The following is a 22,745-nucleotide window of genomic DNA, read 5'->3' as shown; positions in this document are numbered from 1 at the left end:
TGGGGCTGGTGTGGCTATAGCCTGAGGCTCAGCTGGGGAGTCAGGGAGGGGGAGGTGGCCTCCAGGGCTTTGCCAAAGTGGCCACTGAGCTCTCTAGAAGAGGGTAGGGCAGGGCCCAGGGAAGGGGTTTGGGACCTCAACCAGGGGAATGAGGATTTAGGGAAACGGCTGGGTTGGTGGCTCAGTGAGCAGTTGGAGGTTCTGTGAGAAAGTGAAAACAAGAGATGGGGCCTGTGTGAGGGTCAGGGGCTCTGTGAGGGGACCGGGGACTCATTGAAGGGGCTGGAGCTCTAGGAAGGTGTGGGAGCTCAGTGAGGGGGGATAGCGAACCGGATGAAGGGAGTGAGGGCTTGTTGAGGGGGGTTCAGAAAAGGGGTGGGGCTCATTGAGAGAGCTGGGGTGGCAGTGAGGAGGGTAGAGGGCTCACTGGGGGGTAGGGGTCATCGAGGAGAATGGGGACTCAGTTGGTGGGACCTTAGGGAGAGGAATAGGGACTGAGGAAGGGGCTCTGGGACTCAGGGCGTGGGCCCTGCCCCAGGGCCACGCTGCTGGGCCATCCTGCTCTTTATCCCACTCCAAGGCCCCTCCCTCCTGTCGGCACCTCTATTCTGGAGGACCCACGGGCTGGGAAAACATCTACACTGGTTATTGCAGCTGTTCCTCGGGGCTCCCCGTGGCCCCTCCCCTCCTCCGCACCCCCTGTCCTGGCAGGTGCAGCCGGCCCGGCTCAGAGCTGCCGTGCTGGGGTGGGGTGGGGGCGGCTGTATTCCTTGTCCTTTGGCTGCGGGCCTGGTCACAGGTGGGGAGGAGGTCCAGCCATCCTCCTCCCGGCTGGGCACCTCTCTGCTGTATCTGACCAGCCTTCTGCAGCCTTGCCTGTGCCACCCAGGTCTTCCAGCTCCCGGGTGGTGTTTATTCACCAGCACCCACCCCCGGACTCTGCAAAGCCCTGCACGACTGTCACAAGCTGCCCTGAACCCCCTCGTGCCCTCCTGCCCCCTGGCCTTGGCCTCAGTTCCCGTGGCTGTGGATGCCATCGCTCACTCTTAGGGCTGAGCCAGGGCCTGACCATGACGGGCTCTCCACAGGCAGGGGCTTCCTCCCTCCTCCCAGGCTGAGGGCCCCTGAACGCCTGGGCCTCCCCTGCCCTGCCACATGGATGCTCGGGGCCCAGGGTTGGCCATGAAGTCAGGGCTGCAGTCCCCCTTCCACGTCTGCCTCTGAAGGCTGGGGCCTGGGACGGGGGTCCTACCGTCTCGGAACCACTGAATGTTCTGCTCCGCGTCTAATACGTCTTCTGAAAATGAGCAGGTCAGGGAGAAGGGTTCCTTCTCGCGGGCGAAGACCGGTCTCAGCACCGAGGTGAAGTCCACGTTGGGGCCGAACATCAGTCCTGGGTGGGGCCAGACATTGAGGACAGAAGTCTCCTGAGGCCACCAGCCTGGCCTGGGGCTTGGGTGGGAGCAAGGACCCTTCTGGGGTGTCCCCACTCTCTAGTCACAGTACTTGAGGTGCTTTTCACGAGAAGGGGGGCCTGGTCCTGGGGTGGGGGAGAGATGATCTAGGTGGGACCAGACGAGCCGAAAGAGCAACTGCCCAAAGGTCACGTCCATTTGTCTTTTTGCCTTTGCCCTTTTCACTCCGTTTTGGCCACTGGGCAACTCAGCAGCGGCCTTGGGACCCCAGAAACCAGCCTGCAAATGTTAACAGCTCAGAGGCAAACCCATGGGGACATTCCTTAGTGGGCAATGGACGGCTGTATTCTAAAGGGGGGCTGTGGGCGGCCTGACGAGAAGTCCCAGACCCCCTCCCCACAAAGGCTCAGCCCTCCCCCAGCCTCCTTACTTTTAAAGATCTCTGAGTCGAAGCCGGCATCCTTCCCCAGGTAAGCTGAAAAGCAGAGCATGCGGAGTCTGAGGCGGTTCGGACCCACGTTCCTGCTAGATTGCGGCAGCATGGCCTTGGTGTGGGTTTGAGTCCTGCTCAACAGAGGGGCTCCCCCTTGGGCTCTGGGAAAGCTCCTTCACCCCTCTGTGCCGCAGTTTCTACCTCGGTAAAATGGGGACTGCGATTCCTACCCGGTGGTGGGGGGGTTCTGAACAAGTGAATTCACATGAACAAAGCCTCAGCCAGAGGTGCTCAATAAAGGGCTTCCTGCCCAGCTGGCTGGCTCAGTGGTTGAGCGTCCACTTATGAACCGGGAGCTCCCGGTTCAATTCCTGGTCAGGGCACATGCCCAGGTTGCGGGCTCCATCCCCAGTAGGGGGAGTGCAGGAGGCAACGTCAATGATTCTCTCTCTCTCCCTCTCTGAAATCAATAAAAAATTTTAAATAAGTAAATAAATAAATGGCTTTCTTCCCTTGCCCGACTCACAGCCAGGATCACAAGGGGATGGGCAGTGCTAAGGGAGCCATCAGGGGGCGTAAGGGTGAAATCCAAAGAGATATTGGCACAGACACCAGAGAATAGTAAGAACGCTTCTGGTCACATAGTAAGTACCACGTGCCGCATATTAACTTAATTCCACAATAGGCCTGCGGGTTGGTGCCCTTATAACCCTCTCAGACAGGTGAGCAAACTGAGGTATAATCGCCTAACCAGCCGGAAGCTGTCATGTGGCATTGGTCCCTGGAAAGAGGTCCAGGACCTGCTGCCCAAGGTCACACAGAGTCAGTGGAAGACTCAGGACCAGAACCCAAAGCGCCTGCCTCCCAGCCCCAGGCCTCCCGCGAGGACCCCCACAGATGCTACGGAGGTGAGAGCAGGGGAGGGGTCGGGTGGCAGGCAGTGGGTGGTCTCAGTGAGAACTTGGCTGGAGTCTGGGGCCCAAGAAGAAGCCTGGTGGATCCAAAGTTGCTGGCCTTGATGGAGAGGGGAGCGGGGTCTGGAGGAAGTGAGGGGGAGGATGGGCGGGCAGAGGGGGCAGGGCCTGAAGCCTGACCTTGGGCTTGATTCTGAGCACAGCCAAATGGGGCAGTGGGAGTCAGGAGGGAGTTGGTAGGGTTTGGCCTTTGCCCCCGAGGACCCCTCAGCAGGGCAGGTGGTGCCAGGTCACCCTCAGAGGCCCTGAGCTGGACCTGGACTCAAGCCCAACCCGACAGGACAAGCGCTCTTCGGAGACGGCTGTATAGGTTGTGCAGGCTGAGGGCAGGGACTCTCACTTGCTCCAAAGAACCCAGGGAAGCAAGCATCTCCTTGGCTGCCCTGGTCACCTGATCCCAGGCCGAATACCCCTGCGCCGGGGCCCTTCCTGGAGTCTGACCGCAGACTCAGGTCCTCATCTGCTCATCCTGGGTTTGCTGTGGGCCGGCCTGGCCTGTGGGGGCAGAAGGACTTACTGCGGACCAGGACTTTGGCGAAGGAGGAGGCCTGGCCGTAGGCGTTCTTCACCTTCACCGTGTAGGTGCCCGTGTCCTCCATGGTGCACCTGAGGAGGAGAGAGGGAGAAGTGCCCCCCAAGACTGCTGGGCTCCCTGGGAAACTCAAGTCCCCAGCTGCGGTGGGAAAGGTGGGGCTTAACGGGGAGGCCTGGGGCTGGGGAGACTTCAGGCTCTGGCTCGGCTCCACCTCTGAAAAGCCATGTGCCTGTGGGCTGGCCACTGCTCCCTCCATGCCGTGTCCACCTCCGGGAACTGGGGAGCTGACACCACCTAACCCCTCTCAGGTGAAAGTGCTCTGAAGCGATGATGGTTATTGCTGACTCAGCAGGAATAGAGAGGTTAGGCGCCGAGCCCAGAGTCACACAGCAACTGGAATTCAACCAGCTTTAGGGCGGAAAGCCCTCTCCCAGGCATGGCCTCCCCCATCAACACCTGCAGATCAGAGGCCTGGAGCAGGCTCCGGGCACAGGCTTGCCGAGACACTCTGCCAGTCCGAGGCAGAACTGGGCCCGATGCCCAGGTGTTCTCAATCTCAGGCCCAGGTCTCCCCACCACCCAGGCCAACCCTGTCATGTTCGCAGTGGAGGCCTGGGCCAGCTCCATCCCAGAGGCACCGTGACAGAGTAGTTGGCAGGATGTGGCCCATCTGGCACCCATCAGCCAGCAGAGAGGCCCCTAGGTGTCCCCTCACTCCCCCTGGCAGCTCAGGGTAGGGATCCCTCTTGTTTCACGCTGCCAGTCCCACCTGCCTCTACAAGCATCCCCCCACCCCGCGCCCCAGGCCTGCCTGCCTTCCCTGGCTTCGCAGCCCAGGGACACCTCCCTCTGTAGCATTGTATGGCCAGGTGTTGATCTGTGTGCCCCTCCTTTGCTTCGGAGGGTAGGATCAGTGTCCCGCTCACACCCGTGTCTCTGAAGCCCCAGCTGGTTGAAGTGGAGGGTTTGGTGTATGGGGAGGAACCCAGATGGAGGGACTGGCTCAAACCCCGGGCCTGCCCCGTGAAAGCTGTGCAGGACCCTGACCTCTCGCAGCCTCTGTCTCCTCACCTGCCACAGGCTTCCCTGCAAGAACAGTGGTGGGCGCTGTCCCCTGACTGTGCAGCACCAAGCACAGGGCTTGGCGCTGGGAGGAATCAACACATGGCAGCCCATGAGTAATGCATACCTGGGGACTGCTTGCGTGCCTTCCCCCACACACGTGGCCTCTTCCTGCAAAACCTTGCTTTAGACTCACCATCTCCCGAAAGGCCTGTCTAACTCTCCCTTCCAACTGCTTCCCCTGGCACTTGTATGTGTGAGTGCATGCACGCGTGCATGCGCGCGCGCGCGCGCGTGTGTGTGTGTGTGTGTGTGTGTGTGTGTGTGTGTGTGAGGATTTGCCACAGGCTTCCCTGCAAGAACAGTGGTGGGCGCTGTCCCCTGACTGTGCAGCACCAAGCACAGGGCTTGGCGCTGGGAGGAATCAACACATGGCAGCCCATGAGTAATGCATACCTGGGGACTGCTTGCGTGCCTTCCCCCACACACGTGGCCTCTTCCTGCAAAACCTTGCTTTAGACTCACCATCTCCCGAAAGGCCTGTCTAACTCTCCCTTCCAACTGCTTCCCCTGGCACTTGTATGTGTGAGTGCATGCACGCGTGCATGCGCGCGCGCGCGCGCGTGTGTGTGTGTGTGTGTGTGTGTGTGTGTGTGTGTAAGGATTTGTGGTTTCTCTCCCCCAGCAAGGAGCTCTCCCAACTTGCCTTGCTCCAGCATCCAGTCCTTGCTACTCGTTGTGTATTTCAAGGCATTTGAACCCCATGGGGGTGCGTGTTACATACTGGTTCCTGGGTCCCCCTCCACACCTACTTCATCTGAATCTCTGGGGGTGAGAGGAGGGTCCTTCCATGAAGTGGTGTTTTAACAAGCACCCCAGACTCTTCTGAAGATGCTGCGCGCTCAGGAAACAGCTCCGAGGAAGGGTTGGGAATCCTGCTTCAGGGGTGTTGGGGCCTGGGGCTCATGGCTCTGTCTCACCTCCTAATCTCCAGGGTCAGCAGCCCGTAGTTGTTGGTGATTCGGTACTTTCCAGGCGGGAAGAGGCGGGGATCGATTTGCATGTCATTTTTGTACCTGTGGAGACACAGTACATCGAGCTGTGGTGGGCAGTGTGGTTTCGAGCGAGCGGGAAAGATTTGTAGTCTCTCGGACCTGGGTTCCAACCTCAACGTTGTGCTGCTTACTCGCTTGTGTGATCCTGGGCAGCACTTTCACTGATCTGAACCTCGGTTGTTCTCATCTGAGAAATGGGTGTAAGCAAGGCAACCAACCTTGAAGGGTTGTTACACCGATTAAATGGGATAAGATATGGAAAGCTTTTCTCCAGCGCCCTGAACATTATAGATGCTCTCGAGTTCATTCCTCTCCTGGGGGGCAGAGAAGAGGGGGCCTGTAACTAGGGATAGCTGCTCCTCCCCATATCGGGATACCTCCAGGGAATAGGCCCTAGATTTTCTCTCCTCTGAGGCGGGTGGCCAAGGAAGGAACCCCCATCCCTCCCTCCCTCCCTGTCGACCCCTCAGAACAGCGGCTCTTTATCTTGACTCTTGAAACACTAGAGGCAACTTTAAAAATCTCCATGTCCAGATTTGAAACATAAGAATTTGGGAATTTGCATCAGAAACTACTAATTATTCTCCTACAGATATTCTCCTCTTATTCTAAAGGGACAGAAATGATCCCCGAGCCTGTAACTATATAGCATCTTTCCTAGCCTCTTTTTCTGGTAGCCATGTGACTGAGTCTTCTCAACAGAAAGGAAAACAGGTGTCATGTGGCTGCTCCCGCCCCTTTCGGTGTCATCTCCCTTCCACCCGGAGGCAGACTGTGGCCGGGATGACTGCCGTCTCGCAGAGGGAAGACCAGGCCTGATCCCTGAGTAACCCGGGAGCCGAGTTGCCACGGCAGCCCCACCCTGTCTACATCAGACACTTTTATGAAAGAAAAATAAACGATCTTATTTAAACCATTAAAAAATTCTCCATGCCCAGGCTGCATCCCAGAATTAAAATCAGAATTCCTGGAGGTGGGACCTGGGCATCGGTGTGTTTGAAACTCTCAGGTGATTCCCAAGGGTGGCCCAGCGGGTCCCCTCTGCCCCTGGATGCCGCTGCTTGTCTCCTGTGCACACTGGGTCCTGTTCTCCCTTCCGAGGTGATGGTCTTGCCTCTGTCCATAGGCCATTGCGGGAGGCCTGGAGCCTGAGTCAGGGCTGGTAGATGAAAGTCTGTGAAGGTTGCGAGGCCTTGACACATATTGCTGTGTGACCTCGGGCAAGTCAGTCCCCCTCTCTGGGCCTCTCTGCGTTGCATGGACAGTCTGCCCCAGTGGTGGTTGCAGTTGACAGCAGGCCTCAGCCGAGAGAGGGCACCCTGGCCTCAGTGCGTTGCCTTCCTTGGACCTGGCTCTCCCACGCCTTGCCCTGTTTGTCTCCATGGCAACCAAACAGTGCCCTGCCCACGCTCTACCACATAAACCTCAGGCTACACCCTCTTCTGAAAGGAACCCAACTAGGTCTTCTGTGGGGAGGTGGTGCCTCATCTTCGTGCCCAGTCTCTCCACCTCTCCCAGGCTTGGGGGCCAAGGTCAGCCCCTCCCCTCCCCCCCATCGGAACATTCCAGACACCTCGGCCTGGCCAGCTCTGGGAATGACCTGGACCGCCAAGGACCTCGGTGCTCATCTCGCCCTCTCTCTGGGCTTCTCCTGCCTGTACAGTGGGCCCTCGTTGGCATGGGCTGTGCTGATGATCCCAAGTGGCCAACAATCATAAAACAGCATCAAATGAGACAGAGAGAGCAGGCGCCCAGCCCAGAGCCTGGCTTAGAGATGGCCACATAAAAGAGTTATCGAAGTTTATATTTTTCTTTACATATTTGGTGTTAGATTTTAATTTTTAAGGCTGCTCGGCCTAGGAGATTGATTCTGGAATCAGGTAGAATCATGTCCAGGGCCCGCTTCTGCAGCATTAACATGGCCGGACGGGGCCTTGCCTACCCTGCCCTGTTGTTGCCCCTGCATTCAGGAAGTGCTCAATAATTGCTGAATGAAGGACTCTCCTGACAAGCCTGGTGGGCCAGGATCTTCCTCCCGGCCTGGGGGCTGGGTCTCTCCTGGGGCCTGGACAGAGCTCTGGAGGCCAGTCCCAGGATGACGTGTGGCCCTGTGGGAGGTGATTGATGATGGAAAACCAGCCCCCGAAGCCAGGAGCCACAGAGGCAACCTGAGTCCCTGCAGCTGGAGGTGGGCTTGGCCTGGCTCCCACCCCTTACAAACAAGGAATGCTGTTGTGGCAACGTTGCCCTGCTGTGGCAACAGTGCTGGCAGGGGTAGAAACAAGCCCCTTGTCGAGAGGCTCCCACAGAGTGTCTTTGAGGTGGGCCTCAGTGCCAGGGCAGGCAGGGCAGGGCTGGCTGCCGGGCCAGGACAGCTGAGGCCTGACCCCCACTTGGCCCAGCCCAGCTGTTGGATGCGGTCCTCCTACGGGACCAGAAACTTGCAGGCAGGCACTGCTTTGGACCCCACAGCATTCCAGTGCCCTGCATGGTGCCTGGCACACTTGTTTGAATGAATGCCACCTGGCAATGGCCTGCCCCAGTGTCAACACCCTCAAGATGCCTTTCTTGAGTGCTCCTGGCCTAAGTGCTCTCTATTTCTCTGACTTCTGAAACATTATGTGTGCTTTAAAGAAAAGAAAAAAAAGAACTATAATTATGACGTTCCTACTCTCTCGGCCGTGGAAAGAGCTATGGGCTGGAAGGCAAAAGACCTGAATTTGAATCCTAGGACACACGGCCTCTATGAGCCTTGATATCTTCATCTATGAAATGGGGACAATAGTCCCTCCCTCATGGGTGGCCTCGAGGCTCAAATGAGAGAAAAGTGCTGAGTCAATGTAAAGCGGGTTCAAGTATTAGATGTTGCTTTTTCTTTTGTGACCTCGTTTTTTGTGTGCTTATCTTCTCTCTCCTACTAGACCATGGTCTGTTCAACCTCTAGATCTGGCTTATGTGGCACCTCCTCCGAGAAGCCTTCCTGGATCCTCCAGGTGGAGGTAGCCACTTCCTCCTCCACCTTCACACTTTTAGCTCAAATGTCACTCATGAATTCATTTCTCTGTGTGTCGACGTTTCTCTTCTGGGCTGGGAGTTCCCCCAGTTGAGGCTGAGGCTGTGTCTGAGTCATTTCTATACCACGGTGCCCAAGTCAGGGCCTGGGACAGAGTATACTTATTGTAAATATTGGCTGAAAACCCTTACTCATCTTCCAACGTGAGTGATAATGGGCCTTAGACTCAGGGGAACTCAGGAAGCAGTGGGCTCAGCTGTGTGAAGGACACGCCTCCTTCAGTCCTAGAACCGAGACCCCGAACATGGCCATGCCCACTCCCATCTCCACCAGCTTGTTCAGGAGACACCTGCCACCCCCCAGGAATGACATCTCCTGCTTTTCGAGCACCTTTCAAGTTCTGAGAGCTTCCACATTGTTGTGGCATTAGATCCTCAGCACATGCAAGCTGGACAGGAGGTCTTCAACCCATTTTACAGAATAGAAAACTAAGGCAGGACTGGAGAGATTAAGAGATGTAGCTAAGATCACACAGTGAGTTAGTAGAGGGAGAGAGAGCTAGGCCTGGAGTGTAGGGTTCCCACTCTAGGCCTGAGCTCCTCCTTGTAGAGCCCCTGCCCTCCCTGCCTCCTCCCCTGCTCCCCTGCCCCCTTCCCTGCCTCCTGCCATCATCCTCTAACCCTGGAGATCCCCAGCTGGGAGCAGCTGCCTTCTCATGCCACCAGAATCGTATTTTTACAAGTGCTGGCTCCCTGGTGGCTCAGCCTTCTAGCCCCAGGCTGGCTGGGAGGCAGCTAAGAATACCCCCTTCTGAGCCTCCCCAACAGCTGCTGCTCTGTTTGGGGGGGGCGGGTGTTGGGCAGGGCTCAGGGTCTGTGGGGCTGCAGCTTTTCTAAGGCAGCAGGAACTGCTGCGGCAGGGACTGGGCTCCTGGAGGATGTTGGGAGTAAGGAACTCACACTCACGTAACCATAGTGATGAGGCGAGGGCCCTTCTCTCCAGCCCCAGTGTCTTACCAGGTGACCTGGGGTGCTGGCGAGGCCTGGATGGTGCAGGTCAGCAGGACCGTGGTGCGCTCCCAGACGGCGTGGGAGCGAAGTGGGATCCAGAACCAGGGCCCGCGGCCGGAACACAGCTCCCTCAGCTCTTTGGCCTCCCGAACCTTCTCCTCTGTCTGGAGGCAGGAGCAGGTCTGTGACCCCTCTGAGCCTGGGCACCAACTCCCCCCCATCTTCACGGCCACCTCTCCCCGACACCTGGCTCTGGAGTCAGGTCCACGGGAACTGGAGCGTTCAGCAGCACCGGAGAGGCAGTGCGGCCCATGACCCGTGGACCCAGCGGGCCGGGGTCACGGCCAACCTCTGCCACTTCCTGGCTGTGAGACCATAGGCAAGTCCTCAGGTTCCTCTTCTGCAAAATGGACCGATAATAACATTCCCCCCGCCCTCCTGTGGGGCTGGAGTGAGGATCCAATGAGTTAATATGTGAAAACTATGGGCATTGCTCTCCTGCCCAGGGAGGGGGTAAGGAGCGTGACTTCAGCCCCTGGCATTTGTCAGGAATAGATTTCCTGAGGGCCTGCTGAGTTCTGGGCCCTGGGAAAGTGACTTTAGAAGCTCAGTCTCATTTAATTCACATCTCAGCAGGGGGCTGGTACAACCACAGACATGTATTTTGCAGACGAGAAAGCCTCAGGAGGAATCAGTGGCTTATCTAAGGTCACACAGCTAGGGACGGGGCACCGGGATTCAAACCCGGGTCCACGTCCAGGGCCGGGGTTCTTTCCTGATGTCCAGCTGCTTCTTGAGAAGCGGGTAGAGAGCCCAGCCGGTGTGGCTCAGTGGTTGAGCACCAACCTATGAACCAGGAGGTCACGGCTTGATTCCCGGTCAGAGCACATGCCTGGGTTGCGGGCTCAATCCCCAGTAGGGTGTGTGCAGGGTGTAGCCGATCAATGATTCTCTCTCACCATTGATATTTCTATCTCTCTCTCCCTCTCCCTTCCTCTCTGAAATCAATAAGATATATTTTTAAAAAAGAGAGAGAAGGGGGTAGAGTGAGGTGGGTGGCATGTGATGGGTCCCAGGCCTCGGGCCCCTGGGGTCCCCAGCCCATCCCCTCACCCGCCGTCTCAGCGCCTTCCGGTCTCGGCTCTGGCGCAGCAGCCACTGGGTCCGGAGGAAGGCGATGTCCGTCCTCTCCAGGTCATTGCCGAATCCCACGCGCCTCTGCCCTCGCTCCTCCAGCTCCACGGTGGAGGTTTGGCGCCTCAGCTGGGCCTCCCTGTGGCGATAGAGGACTCAGTGGCTGAGAACCTCAGTTTGGGGAAGGGCAGTGCCATCCCCACGCCCAGCATTGCCACCTGTATTTTACGCTCCTTGAGGACAAGAGCAACTTTTAATCCTCTCTTGCCTCCAAAATACCGTGCATGGGTCCTGCTTACAGAAGGTGCATAATAGCTGCTCTCAATATGGTTTGCAAGGCCCTTTCACAAACCATTGTCCCTCCTGTTTTCACTGCAACTAAGTGGACAGGCATTAGTCTTGCCATTTTATTTTATTTATTTCTTTTTAATATATTTTATTGATTTCAGAGAGGAAGGGAGAGGGACAGGGAGAGGGAGAGAGAAACATCAATGATGAGAGAGAATTATCGATCGGCTGCCTCCTGCAGGCCCCCTCCTGGGGACTGAGCCTCAACCCGGCAGCTGCTGCTCTGTTTGGGGGTGGGCATGTGCCTGGGCCGGGAATCGAACCGCAACCTCCTGGCTCATAGGTCGACGCTCAATCACTGAGACACACCGGCCGGGCTGGTCTCGCCATTCGACAGGACAGACACCGGCGGCTCAGGGACTTGCTTCGGGTCAGCCAGGACCAGGACCCAGGCCTCCCAGCCCAGGGCGCGGCCTCCTGATGTTCTCACACTCAGAGGCCTTTCCAGTCTTGGGACTCGTGTCTGAAACTTGGGGCTCCTTCACATGCTCCTCCTCCCCCATGTGCAGCCGGCTGGGGAAGGGTGGACCCCCACCCTCTCTCGGGGATGGTCCCTCACTACTGCCTGTGGACTCAGGGCGGCGAGGTGGGCTTTGTGGTCAGACAGTCCTGGGCTTTGACCTTGGTCTAGCCCAGTGATGGCAAACCTATGACACGCGTGTCAGAGGTGACACGCGAACTCATTTTTTTGGTTGATTTTTCTTTGTTAAATGGCATTTAAATATATAACATAAATATCGAAAATATAAGTCTTTGTTTTACTATGGTTGCAAATATCAAAACATTTCTATATGTGACACGGCACCAGAGTTAAGTCAGGGTTTTTCAAAATGCTGACACGCCGAGCTCAAAAGTTCGCCATCACTGGTCTAGCCCCTTTAGTCTAGATGTGTCACTCTGGGCAGCGTGAAGAGCAGAGTGGGAGCCCAGGAGGAGGCGGGGCCTGGATGGGATGGCCCCTTTGAGCCCAGGGCTCTCTGGAAAGGTCGCTTCACTTACCAAGACATCTCGGAGGAGGCTGTGAGGGCCAAGGCGGCTGCGAGGGCGTGGTCTGCGGCGCTGAACTGGTACTCCTCCTCACTGCCCGGGAAAGAGAGGCATGGCGGGGGTCTGGCCGGGGCTCCCCGAGTTTAAGGCTGCAGCTACCGACCTCCACCCCAGCGACCAGCAGGCGTGGCTGTGCCTTCTCCCTCAGACTGGGGTCTCAGGAAGCAGGGCCACGCCTCCCCCCTCAGACTGGAACCTCCCCCTCAGACTAGGGACCCCAGGGGTAGGGCAGTGGCCGGGGCGGGGTCCCTGATGCTCCCACCTGCTGCGGAAGGTCCGCCTCTGCACCGAGGAGCCCATGTGCAGGCTGTGCTGCCGCTGCTCCTTCTGCTCCTCCTCCTGGCGGCGCTCCACCCTGTGGACCTCCACGGCCTGGGGGGGCTGGGGCTCCCCCACATTTCCAGGGCTGTGGGGCAGAGTCATGGCTGCGAAAACGACAACCTGCCAAGCCAAGGCCGCAGGGTCACTCCACCAGGCGTGGGCCCATCCCTTCCCCACGTGGTCCCAGCATCTCGGGGAGGTTGGTGGGTGGCGGGGTGGGGGGTTCTCTCTCCAGTGGGCAGGCAGGGGAACGGAGGCCTGAGAGGGAGAGGGACTCGCCCAAGGTGACAGAGGTGGACTTTGTGCCCTGAGCCTGGCTTATCTGCCACCCCCCGCCTCCCCCAGCTGAGTGAGTACAGCCCCGCTTTGGGGATCAGGCTTCCAGCCGCAACTCTGTCCTTGCCTCGCTGTGTGACCTGGGGCAAGGCCTTGCCTTCCCTGGGCCCCAGCTTCCCAATGATTGGTGGCTGTAATGTCCAAGGAGTGTTCTAGACCCAGGATGGGCAGCTGTCCTTGCTCTGCTCTCCTTGCATTCGCCACACGCAGTCCTAACCTGGAGCCTTCACTGGTTTCTTCACCTGGAGCATCTTCTCCTGCTGCTGCTTTTCTAGTCACACTTCAAAGCCCAACCCGAGCATGTGAGCAGAGCATGCGTAAGTGAGCACGAAGGCTGAGTGTGGAGACTCTGGGGCCAGCCCCCCGCCCCCCCACCGGCCCCGCCACCCACTGTGATCGCAGCTTCTCATTCCAGTTTATAAGTGTGTGACCTTGGGCAAGACTCTATGACAGTGGTTCTCAACCTTCTGGCCCTTTAAATACAGTTCCTCATGTTGTGACCCAACCATAAAATTATTTTCGTTGCTACTTCATAACTGTAATGTTGCTACTGTTATGAATCGTCATGTAAATATCTGACACGCAGGATGGTCTTAGGCGACCCCTGTGAAAGGGTCGTTTGACTGCCAAAGGCGTCGCGACCCACAGGTTGAGAACTGCTGCTCTATGACTTGGTTCCTCATCTATAAAATGGGTCTATCGACCTCTCAGGTGGTTATAGAGGTTTGATGAGTGGCCGGCGCATAGTAGGTACTTATAAGTGATAGACATTCACGTTATTTTTTCTAAGCGCTGCTGAAAAACTGCAGGCCACTTAGAACAGTGGTCGCCAACCTGGTGGTCCGTGGACACTGGTGGTCCATGAGGTCCGAAAGGTTGGCGACCGCTGACTTAGACTTCCCTCCTCTAATTCCTTTTGTACTTTGTATCTGGACTTGACAAGTTAGCTCTGACTCAAAAAATGCCTCCTCTGACCATTTAATTACTTCATATCTGTGCACCTTGACCTTCAACAAGGTTGTAAATGAATTAAAAGTCACCACAGCATGTGCTCACTGTGGGCCAGGCCGCGTGTTAGGAGTTTTCAGGTGCATCGTTCCCGGTCCCTGCAACAATCCAAATCACACGGCGGCGCTGTCATCAGCCACTTTACTTGTGAGGAGGGGACGTGCTTGCCCAAGGCCACTCAGCAGGCGGTGGCGGGGCCACGACTGGCACCGGGTCTGCCCCACTCAGCTCTCTCGACCTCTACGCCATCTACTCAGGGCCAGGCCTGGGCCGAGGCTGGGGACACAGTGGGCCACATGGCCTTTCTTCTTGTAAGGGGGTCACAAGGGAGTGGGGTCCCCCTTGTATTCCCAAGGCTCAGGTCTGGGCCCCAGGTGGTGCCCAGTGGGATTGGATCAAATTGGTCTGAAAGAGACTCAGGGATCAGGGAGCGAACCCTGGAGAGGAGGTGAGGAGGCCCCGCACTCGCTGCTGTGGGTTCTTGTGCTAAGTCCCCTCCCAGAGGTGGCTCTGTGCCCCCCTGAGGCCCCTCTGAGGCCGAGGCTCTGGGATGCTTGGAGAGTCCCCTGAACGGCTTTGACACGCTCTCCAGGTGGGGGTCCTGGGGGGCAGGCCTCTGACCTGGGAGGGTCCTTGCCCGGCTTGGACCTGATGCAGAACCTGGACAGGAAGAAGCAAGCAGACGAGACTAACACTTCAGCCCGGTGCTGCCTGCTTCCACGAGGCCCAGCTTTGGGGGTCCTGGCCCCGCCCGCCCAGGGCGTGTGTATGTGTGTATGTGTGTGTGTATGTGTGTGTGTGTGTGTGTTCTGATCTGGTGTGAACAGGGCACCTGAGTGACCACGTCTCTAAGTTCATGGCAGGAGGCCCACTGGCCTCCCCGGGACCCTGGGCCTGAGGCCTGTGTGGGGTGTCAGGGGCTCAGGCGCCAAATGCCACCTCTGGTGGGCGCTTACCGACGCCTCCCAGTTCCTGACGGTTTGTTCCTTTTGTGTGTCCACAAAGAGCCCCCAAGAGAGGCTGGACCACTGAGGGGTGTTGCTGGGGCCACGGCTGCCCCGAAGCTTCCTCGGCCTCATGCCCTGACCTCGGTTGAACATAACAGGACAGCACCCGTGGGTTCCCATCCGGTCGCCCCGAGGAAGAGGGTCTGCCTCACCCAGAGAATGGCTGTCTCCTGCTCTTTACTCCTCACAGCCAGAGGAGAGCTGTGGGTACCACCCTGGGGGTGGGGGTGGGGGGCGGCTTTCCCGGGACACCGTGGCCCTGGCCCCAGCCACTGCGGTTTCACGTTCCCTGGCGTCAGTGGCTGGCTCCCTTCCCCGTGCTCCGTCCCAGTTCGCACAGTGGGTGGGCCTGGCCCCCATCCCTGACCTCCTGGGCCTCCCCGAAACCAGACGCCGCTTTAGCGGATGAGCCATCGGTTCTTTTTAAAGCGCTGACTGAGCTCAGGATTAAGCATCAGGAGCACAGCCTCCCCTGCCCTCTTCCCAGACGCTCTGTGTGCCTGGTGGGGAGGGGTCTGTGGGGTGAGGGCTGGTGAGAAACACCCCCCTGCCCTCTGGTGGGGGGGGGCAAAGCTGGGGCTAGAGGTCCTGCCATGTGGCCACTTGCCTCCCAAGCCTCAGCCTGCTTTTGCACAGCCCTCTGAGGGGCAAGGCGGCCTCTCCCCTTCCTCAGGAGGGACAGAGAGGTGCTGGGGGGAGGGAGGAGGGGGTGCAGGGGGTGCAGCTTTGTGTGGGCCCTGTGGGCGGAGCAGAGACAGCCTGTCAGTCTTTCTGCCCCACCAGCGTCAAAGAGGCAGGAATTCTGACCTTGCTGCTGAGCAACTGAGACCATTTCTGCCCTGTCTGGGCCTCAGTTTCCTGCCAGGGAACCAGGCTGGGTGAGCGCCCTCTGGCCTGTGGCTTGGGCCCAGCGGGCTGGCTCTCTCTCCCTGTCGCGCAGGCCCGGGCACGGCTTAGGTTAGCTGGGCCTGCAGCCCACCCTGCCCCTGCCATGCAGGCGCCTCACCCCCAGGCACCCCCAGGGGCCTTTTGTTTCTCAGCTTTCGCATCACAGGGGCTCAGGGGCTCAGCTCAGAAGACCCCGACCGCACAGCAGGGCGTGGAGGGAGATGTCTAGGCTCCCCTCCCCCTTTCACTGGGTGCTGCCTAAGCACATGTCTACCTCTCCTTCCACATCTCCCGGCAGCTCCTCTCCAGCACACACACATCAAACCACACACACACACACACACACACAGCACCCCACACACATCACACACACACACACCCCCCACACACACCCCACACACACCCCCCACACACACCCCACACACACCCCCCACACACACCCCACACACACCCCCCACACACACCCCACACACACCCCCCACACACACCCCACACACACCCCCCACACACACCCCACACACACCCCCCACACACACCCCACACACACCCCCCACACACACCCCACACACACCCCCCACACACACCCCACACACACCCCCCACACACACCCCACACACACCCCCCACACACACCCCACACACACCCCCCACACACACCCCACACACACCCCCCACACACACCCCACACACACCCCCCACACACACCCCACACACACCCCCCACACACACCCCACACACACCCCCCACACACACCCCACACACACCCCCCACACACACCCCACACACACCCCCCACACACACCCCACACACACCCCCCACACACACCCCACACACACCCCCCACACACACCCCACACACACCCCCCACACACACCCCACACACACCCCCCACACACACCCCACACACACCCCCCACACACACCCCACACACACCCCCCACACACACCCCACACACACCCCCCACACACACCCCACACACACCCCCCACACACACCCCACACACACCCCCCACACACACCCCACACACACCCCCCACACACACCCCACACACACCCCCCACACACACCCCACACACACCCCCCACACACACCCCACACACACCCCCCACACACACCCCACACACACCCCCCACACACACCCCACACACACCCCCCACACACACCCCACACACACCCCCCACACACACCCCACACACACCCCCCACACACACCCCACACACACCCCCCACACACACCCCACACACACCCCCCACACACACCCCACACACACCCCCCACACACACCCCACACACACCCCCCACACACACCCCACACACACCCCCCACACACACCCCACACACACCCCCCACACACACCCCACACACACCCCCCACACACACCCCACACACACCCCCCACACACACCCCACACACACCCCCCACACACACCCCCCACACATCACACACACACACACACCACCCCACACACACCACCCACACACACACACACACCCACACGCCCCACACACATCACACACACACTATGCATTACACACATCACACACAAACACACATACCCTCCCACATCCCCCCACACACCACACACGCACACACCTCCCACACATCATACACATCATACACACACACACACCACTACCACCACCACCCTCTGATACCACACACACACACACACACACCTCCCCGCACACATCACACACACACACACACACACACACACACACCCCACACCCCACTTCCCAGTGAGAAGTGAGGGCCTGGATCCCTGGAGGGTCCCTCCCACCCTGTCCCTGGAGGTGCTCACAGCGGCAGCCTGTCCACTTGGGCGTCTGTGGGGAGGAGATCCCAGAGGGCGGAGGATGCCTGATGTCTTCTTGCCCTGGGCTCAGCGGGACGGGAGGAGAGTGCGATCCTGGAGCCTGCACGGCCTTAAATATAGCAGCTGAGACAGCGATGACAATGGACGGGGACTGTGAGGGACGGGCTGCTCCCTCCGGCCAGCATTGCTCAGGCAGAGGCAACAGGTGGAGCTGTCCCCACCCACCCGGCCTCCCGGTGGCTCCTCCTGCTCCGCTGGGTCCCGGCTGGGTCCCGGCTGGGTCCCTCCGGCCCAACTCCAGCCCCCATGAGAGTGGAAGGAGGGAACAGCTCAGGCTGGTTGTATGGAGAGCGGATCAGGGGAGTTTCCCAGCTGCTGGGAGTTCTGATCTGAATTCTCCCCCCACTGACCAGGGCCTTGGGGAAGACACCAGCCCCTCTGACCTGATTCCCTCCTAAAAAACGGGGACAGTGAGATGGGCACCCACACTTCATGAAGACAGTGGAAGGCATGTGCTCAGAGTTATCACTGGCTAAAATGGAAGTATGTGGCTTTTTTTTTTTAAATATATTGATTTCAGAGAGGAAGGGAGAGAGAAAGAGAGACAGAAACATCAATGATGAGAGAGCATTATTGATCGGCTGCCTCCTGCACGCCCCGTACTGGGGATCAAGCCCACACCCCAGGCATGTGCCCTAAACAGGAATTGAACCATGACCTCCTGGTTCATAGGTTGATGCTCAACCACTGAGCCACGCCAGCCAGGGTATGTGGCTTCTTGTCTCTCTACCACCCCCAGCAGCTACTCACCCAGCGCCTGTGTGGTCACAGTCATGTGTGTATGGGGACGTGGCACAGGCAGAAGGGAGTGGGGATGCCATCTCTTCTTCACTGTCCAAATTCCTCAGCACCCTTCCTCCCAACCTTCCTACACCCTCCCCCTCTCAATCCTTTTCCCTCACAGTGGTCATACCTGCCCTTTGCCAGGCCTGGTGGCCACTGAGAAGGCAGATGTGAGTAAGATAAGACCATGATGTGGAGGCATCTAGAAGGAGACAGGCAGCTACAACAGGGGAGATCGGGGAGGTACCCCTGAGCCAGGTCTAGGGGATGACAGGGTCTGGGGAAGGCTGTCCCTGGCCCCGTCCTGGGGCCTCAGGAGCCCAGCAACACTGTGCCTGTCACTCTTCCTGGTGCCTTGGGGCCTCTCATGGGGGGGGGGGGGAGCGAGAGAGAGAAAGAGAGAGAGAGAGAGAGAACACAGGTGATTTCTCAGCCAAAATCTCAGTTTCCTGCCCATTTCTTTCTTTTCTTTTCTTTTTTACTTTTTATACTAAGTATTTTATTTGTATGCTGCTGCCAGTGTATCTATATTAATAAAAGGGTAATATGCTAATTAGACCAGACATATTCCAGACATCCTTCCAGACAAAGCCACGGTGGCGGGGGCCAAGGCAGAGGCGGTAAGGGGTGATCAGGCCAGCAGGGGAGAGCAGTTAGGGGACAATCAGGCTGGCAGGGGAGGGCAGTTAGGGGGTGATCAGGCTGGCAGGGGAGGGCAGTTAGGGGGTGATCAGGCTGGCAGGGGAGGGCAGTTAGGGGGTGATCAGGCTGGCAGGGGAGGGCAGTTAGGGGGTGATCAGGCTGGCAGGGGAGGGCAGTTAGGGGGTGATCAGGCTGGCAGGGGAGGGCAGTTAGGGGGTGATCAGGCTGGCAGGGGAGGGCAGTTAGGGGGTGATCAGGCTGGCAGGGGAGGGCAGTTAGGGGGTGATCAGGCTGGCAGGGGAGGGCAGTTAGGGGGTGATCAGGCTGGCAGGGGAGGGCAGTTAGGGGGTGATCAGGCTGGCAGGGGAGGGCAGTTAGGGGGTGATCAGGCTGGCAGGGGAGGGCAGTTAGGGGGTGATCAGGCTGGCAGGGGAGGGCAGTTAGGGGGTGATCAGGCTGGCAGGGGAGGGCAGTTAGGGGGTGATCAGGCTGGCAGGGGAGGGCAGTTAGGGGGTGATCAGGCTGGCAGGGGAGGGCAGTTAGGGGGTGATCAGGCTGGCAGGGGAGGGCAGTTAGGGGGTGATCAGGTCGGCAGGAGAGCAGTTAGGGAGTGATCAGGCTGGCAGGCAGAGGCTGTTAGGGGCGATCAGGCAGGCAGGCAGGTGAGCAGTTAGGAGCCAGTGGTCCCGGATTGGAGAGGGTGCAGGCCAGGCTAAGGGACCCCCTCCCCCATGCACGAATTTCATGCACCAGGCCTCTAGTATAAAATAATCATTGTTGTGAAATAGAAATTCATGAAAATTCAGAGAGGTAGATGTTAAGGACTGACAAAAGCAGAAGTTTGTATAGTATGGCACATGTTATAGAATAAGCTTTTTGTACAGGCTTCAGCTTTAGCTCTCTTTGAATATTCACTGATTCAAGAAAAGTGGTTTAGCCCTAACCGGTTTGGCTCAGCGAATGGAGCGTCTGCCTGCGGACCAAAGGGTCCCGGGTTTGATTCCGGTCAAGGGCACATGCCGGTTGTGGGCTCGATCCCCAGTAGGGGATGTGCAGGAGGGAGCCAATCCATGATTCTCTCTCATCATAGATGTTTCTATCTCTCTCTCCCTCTCCCTTCCTGCCTGAAATCAATAAACATATATTATAAAAAATAATAAATAAATAAAAGAGGGGGGGAAAAAAAGAAAAGAAATGTGGTTTAGACACCTTCACAGTTCATTTCACTACAGAAAGGAACAAGCTTTCTGGGTCTGAAGGGATTGGTACTTGAAGACACTCCCATCAGCAGGGGGTCACGTTGAGCATTCTGCAGACAGAATTGTTTCAGATTGGCAGCTGCCTGGGAAACCTCGCGGGTGAGCCCGGCCTATAGCCGGAGCTGTTGAACCGCTTTCTTCATAGCGGTGACGGTGATGCTGGAGGAGTCAGACATACTGCACACGAGTGCCGGGCAGATTGGTCAGTAGCGGGTCGCCAGTCGTGAGTCCGCGGGGCCAGACAGCGGGGCAGCGACGCGAGGCCGAAAGCCCCTTTCTAGGCATTCTCCCTCCCCCTGGTGCAGTGTTAAGAGCATCTTTTGGGGGGAACACTTGGCAGCTCTCTCCCACCTTGTATCGAGCCAACCTAAGGGCTTCCCGAGACCCACATCTGTACATTCACTGTGAGGGTGGATGTGAAGGTGTACACACAGCAAAGAGGAGCTCGGGCTTCCCATCCAGCAGGAGACAAGCATTTGGACTGGTCCTGCCACCCTTCCCCCGAGGCAGCCTGGTGGGCGGGCCACCACTTGCTAGCTGTGTGGCCGTGGGAAGTCGCTAACCATATCTGTGCAGTGGGGTCAACGACTCCTGCCTTGCAATCTGATTGCAAAGATTCATTTAGGAAACCTGAAGCCTGCAGCACAGGCCCTGCACCCAGAAGACAGGTGTCTGCTAATGAGAGCCCCACTGACACCTGCATGACTCCAGGGCCGCTGAGAGCCTTCTCCTACCCACCCGTCTGCCGACCAAACCCCTCCTCACAGGCAGGCCCTGATGTGCCTTATTGTGAACACAGCCAACCCTTAGGTCAGGAGGCTGAGCAGAGGTTAGACTTGGAGCCATGCAAATCTTGGTTTTTAAATCCCAATTCTGGTACCTGTACTCACTCACAGACCTGGGCCTTGTGTTTTTTTGTGTTTTGGGGTTTTTTTGTTTTTTTACAAATATGTTTTTATTGATTTCAGAGAGGGAGAAGGAGAGAGATAGAAAAATCAATGATGAGAGCGAATCATTGATCCGCTGCCTCCTGCACGCCCCCTACTGGGGATCGAGCCTGAAACACGGGCATGTGCCCTGAGCAGAAATCAACTGTGACCTCCCGGTTCATAGGTAGACACTAAACCACAAGCCACACTGGCCGGGCAAGGGCTTTGTTTTTTTAATGGGTAAATTGGAGATAAGATCTAAGACAACAGGGAACTTGCCTGCCTGTCTTATTCGCTATATCCTTAACCCCAGGAACAGTGCCTGGCATACCGCTGGGCCCTCGGTGTCTGCTTGTTTAACAATGAATGGATGAATGAATGAACAAATACTTATCTTGCAGAATGTGTATGAGGTTACAATGTGTAAAATGCCTGCTATAGTATGTGACTCAAGGCTAATACTCTTCAAAGTACAGTGGGGCCTTGACTTACGAGTTTAATTTGTTCTGAGACCGAGCTTGTTAAGGAGCTCGTTAACTCAAATTACTCTGTCAACTCAATGCAAAAAATCGGAGAGAGACAGCTGGTATCTCAAAAAACTCGTTAGTCGGGACACTCGTAAGTCAAGGCCCCACTGTATTTCCTTCTTTCTCCCCCTTCCTTTTCTTCTTTTCCCTTCTATTGCCTTCCCTGGGCCTATGGACATGTAGGACAGTCCTTTGACCCCCACTTCACCTACCAACCACCCTGAACCTCCTCACCATTTTCCCAGACAGCTGACGGCTCTCCTGTGGCCACGTGGAGAGCTGTCTGGCCCAGTGCTTCTCCCCCCGACCTCCCTTATCCCGCACTCCCTCGATCATTCCTGCACTTCAGGTTATTCCCGGTCACTGTTCTCCTCACACTTACAGGTCAAAATGGATCTTCCTCCTGCCCCTCCGTCTGCAGAGTGGGAAGGGAACATGGGAGCTGAGCAGGGGGCTGGGCCTCAGAGCTGTGTCCTGCCAGATCGGCACCAGCAGGCGAGGCCGGGTTGTCTGTATCTGTCCGTCCGTTCCTGCCTCAGCTGGTTTTTGTCTCTCCCACTTTCTGGAAGGCAGGGCAGGGACAGCAACGGGGACAAGCCTTGGTGTTGACATCTGGCCACAGCTTCCTGGTCCCGGCTGACACTCAGACTGGGAGGGGCCGGAGGGGAGGAGCTCCAGTCCCCTCAGCCCCTCTTCTGTGGCTGGAAACTCAGGCAACCAACCCCTCTGTGTTCCTGGGGTCCAGGGCTTGGGAGGCGGCAGGTCTGCAGGCAGCACAGACTGAAATGCCACCCAAGTAGCCCTACCCCTATCCGGGGGGTATAATAGGGGTGACTCTAGGGAGGTGATTCGAGGCCATGGACAGGGAGACTGTTGGTATAAGGGCACTATTCCCTCAACATGTCTGAGGTGAATCGCTAAAAACGCTTGTTAAAAACCCAGATTCCCCAGGAGCCATGGATTTAGCAGGAAGGTGTGTGTGTGCGCGTGTGTGTGTGCGCGCGCGTGGGGCGGGGGGCGGGGAGACTGAGGAAGTTGTATTTTTATTAAGCTCCCAGGGGATTCTCAGGATGAGGCAAGTTTAGGAAACAACCTGGGCAAGTCACCTCCCCGAGCAACATTTCCTCCTTTGCAAATATCAATAATA

At 57.7% G+C, this 22,745-nt stretch overlaps 1 protein-coding gene, 1 long non-coding RNA gene and 1 pseudogene across 2 annotated transcripts in view; 1 reads left to right on the top strand and 2 right to left on the bottom strand.

The window, feature by feature from the left end:
* MYOM3 (myomesin 3) overlaps nucleotides 1–17,489 on the bottom strand; it is a 54,088-nt gene extending 36,599 nt beyond the window's left edge. The window contains exons 1-9 of the mRNA XM_005875199.2: nucleotides 17,384–17,489; nucleotides 12,289–12,467; nucleotides 11,979–12,059; nucleotides 10,611–10,770; nucleotides 9,504–9,661; nucleotides 5,400–5,495; nucleotides 3,340–3,428; nucleotides 1,846–1,890; nucleotides 1,253–1,393 (exon numbers count right to left, since the gene is read on the bottom strand). Of these exons, the coding sequence (XP_005875261.1) occupies nucleotides 1,253–1,393; nucleotides 1,846–1,890; nucleotides 3,340–3,428; nucleotides 5,400–5,495; nucleotides 9,504–9,661; nucleotides 10,611–10,770; nucleotides 11,979–12,059; nucleotides 12,289–12,449 (931 nt within the window). The 5' untranslated portion in view covers nucleotides 12,450–12,467; nucleotides 17,384–17,489. The remainder of the gene's footprint in view (nucleotides 1–1,252; nucleotides 1,394–1,845; nucleotides 1,891–3,339; nucleotides 3,429–5,399; nucleotides 5,496–9,503; nucleotides 9,662–10,610; nucleotides 10,771–11,978; nucleotides 12,060–12,288; nucleotides 12,468–17,383) is intronic.
* A 1,261-nt stretch (nucleotides 17,490–18,750) lies between these two features.
* LOC102251528 lies at nucleotides 18,751–19,798 on the top strand. The gene is made up of 3 exons (XR_314110.2): nucleotides 18,751–18,762; nucleotides 19,491–19,493; nucleotides 19,645–19,798. It is a non-coding gene; the product is annotated as an uncharacterized LOC102251528 (long non-coding RNA).
* Nucleotides 19,799–20,084: 286 nt separating this feature from the next.
* On the bottom strand, nucleotides 20,085–20,318 carry LOC102249157 (annotated as a pseudogene).
* Between the last annotated feature and the right edge of the window lie 2,427 nt (nucleotides 20,319–22,745).

The sequence above is a fragment of the Myotis brandtii genome, unplaced genomic scaffold, assembly GCF_000412655.1.
Source record: "Myotis brandtii unplaced genomic scaffold, ASM41265v1 scaffold456, whole genome shotgun sequence".
NCBI classification, from domain to species: Eukaryota; Metazoa; Chordata; class Mammalia; order Chiroptera; family Vespertilionidae; genus Myotis; species Myotis brandtii.
Note: the sequence above shows the minus strand (reverse complement) of the source record. Positions and strands in the feature narration are given on the sequence as shown.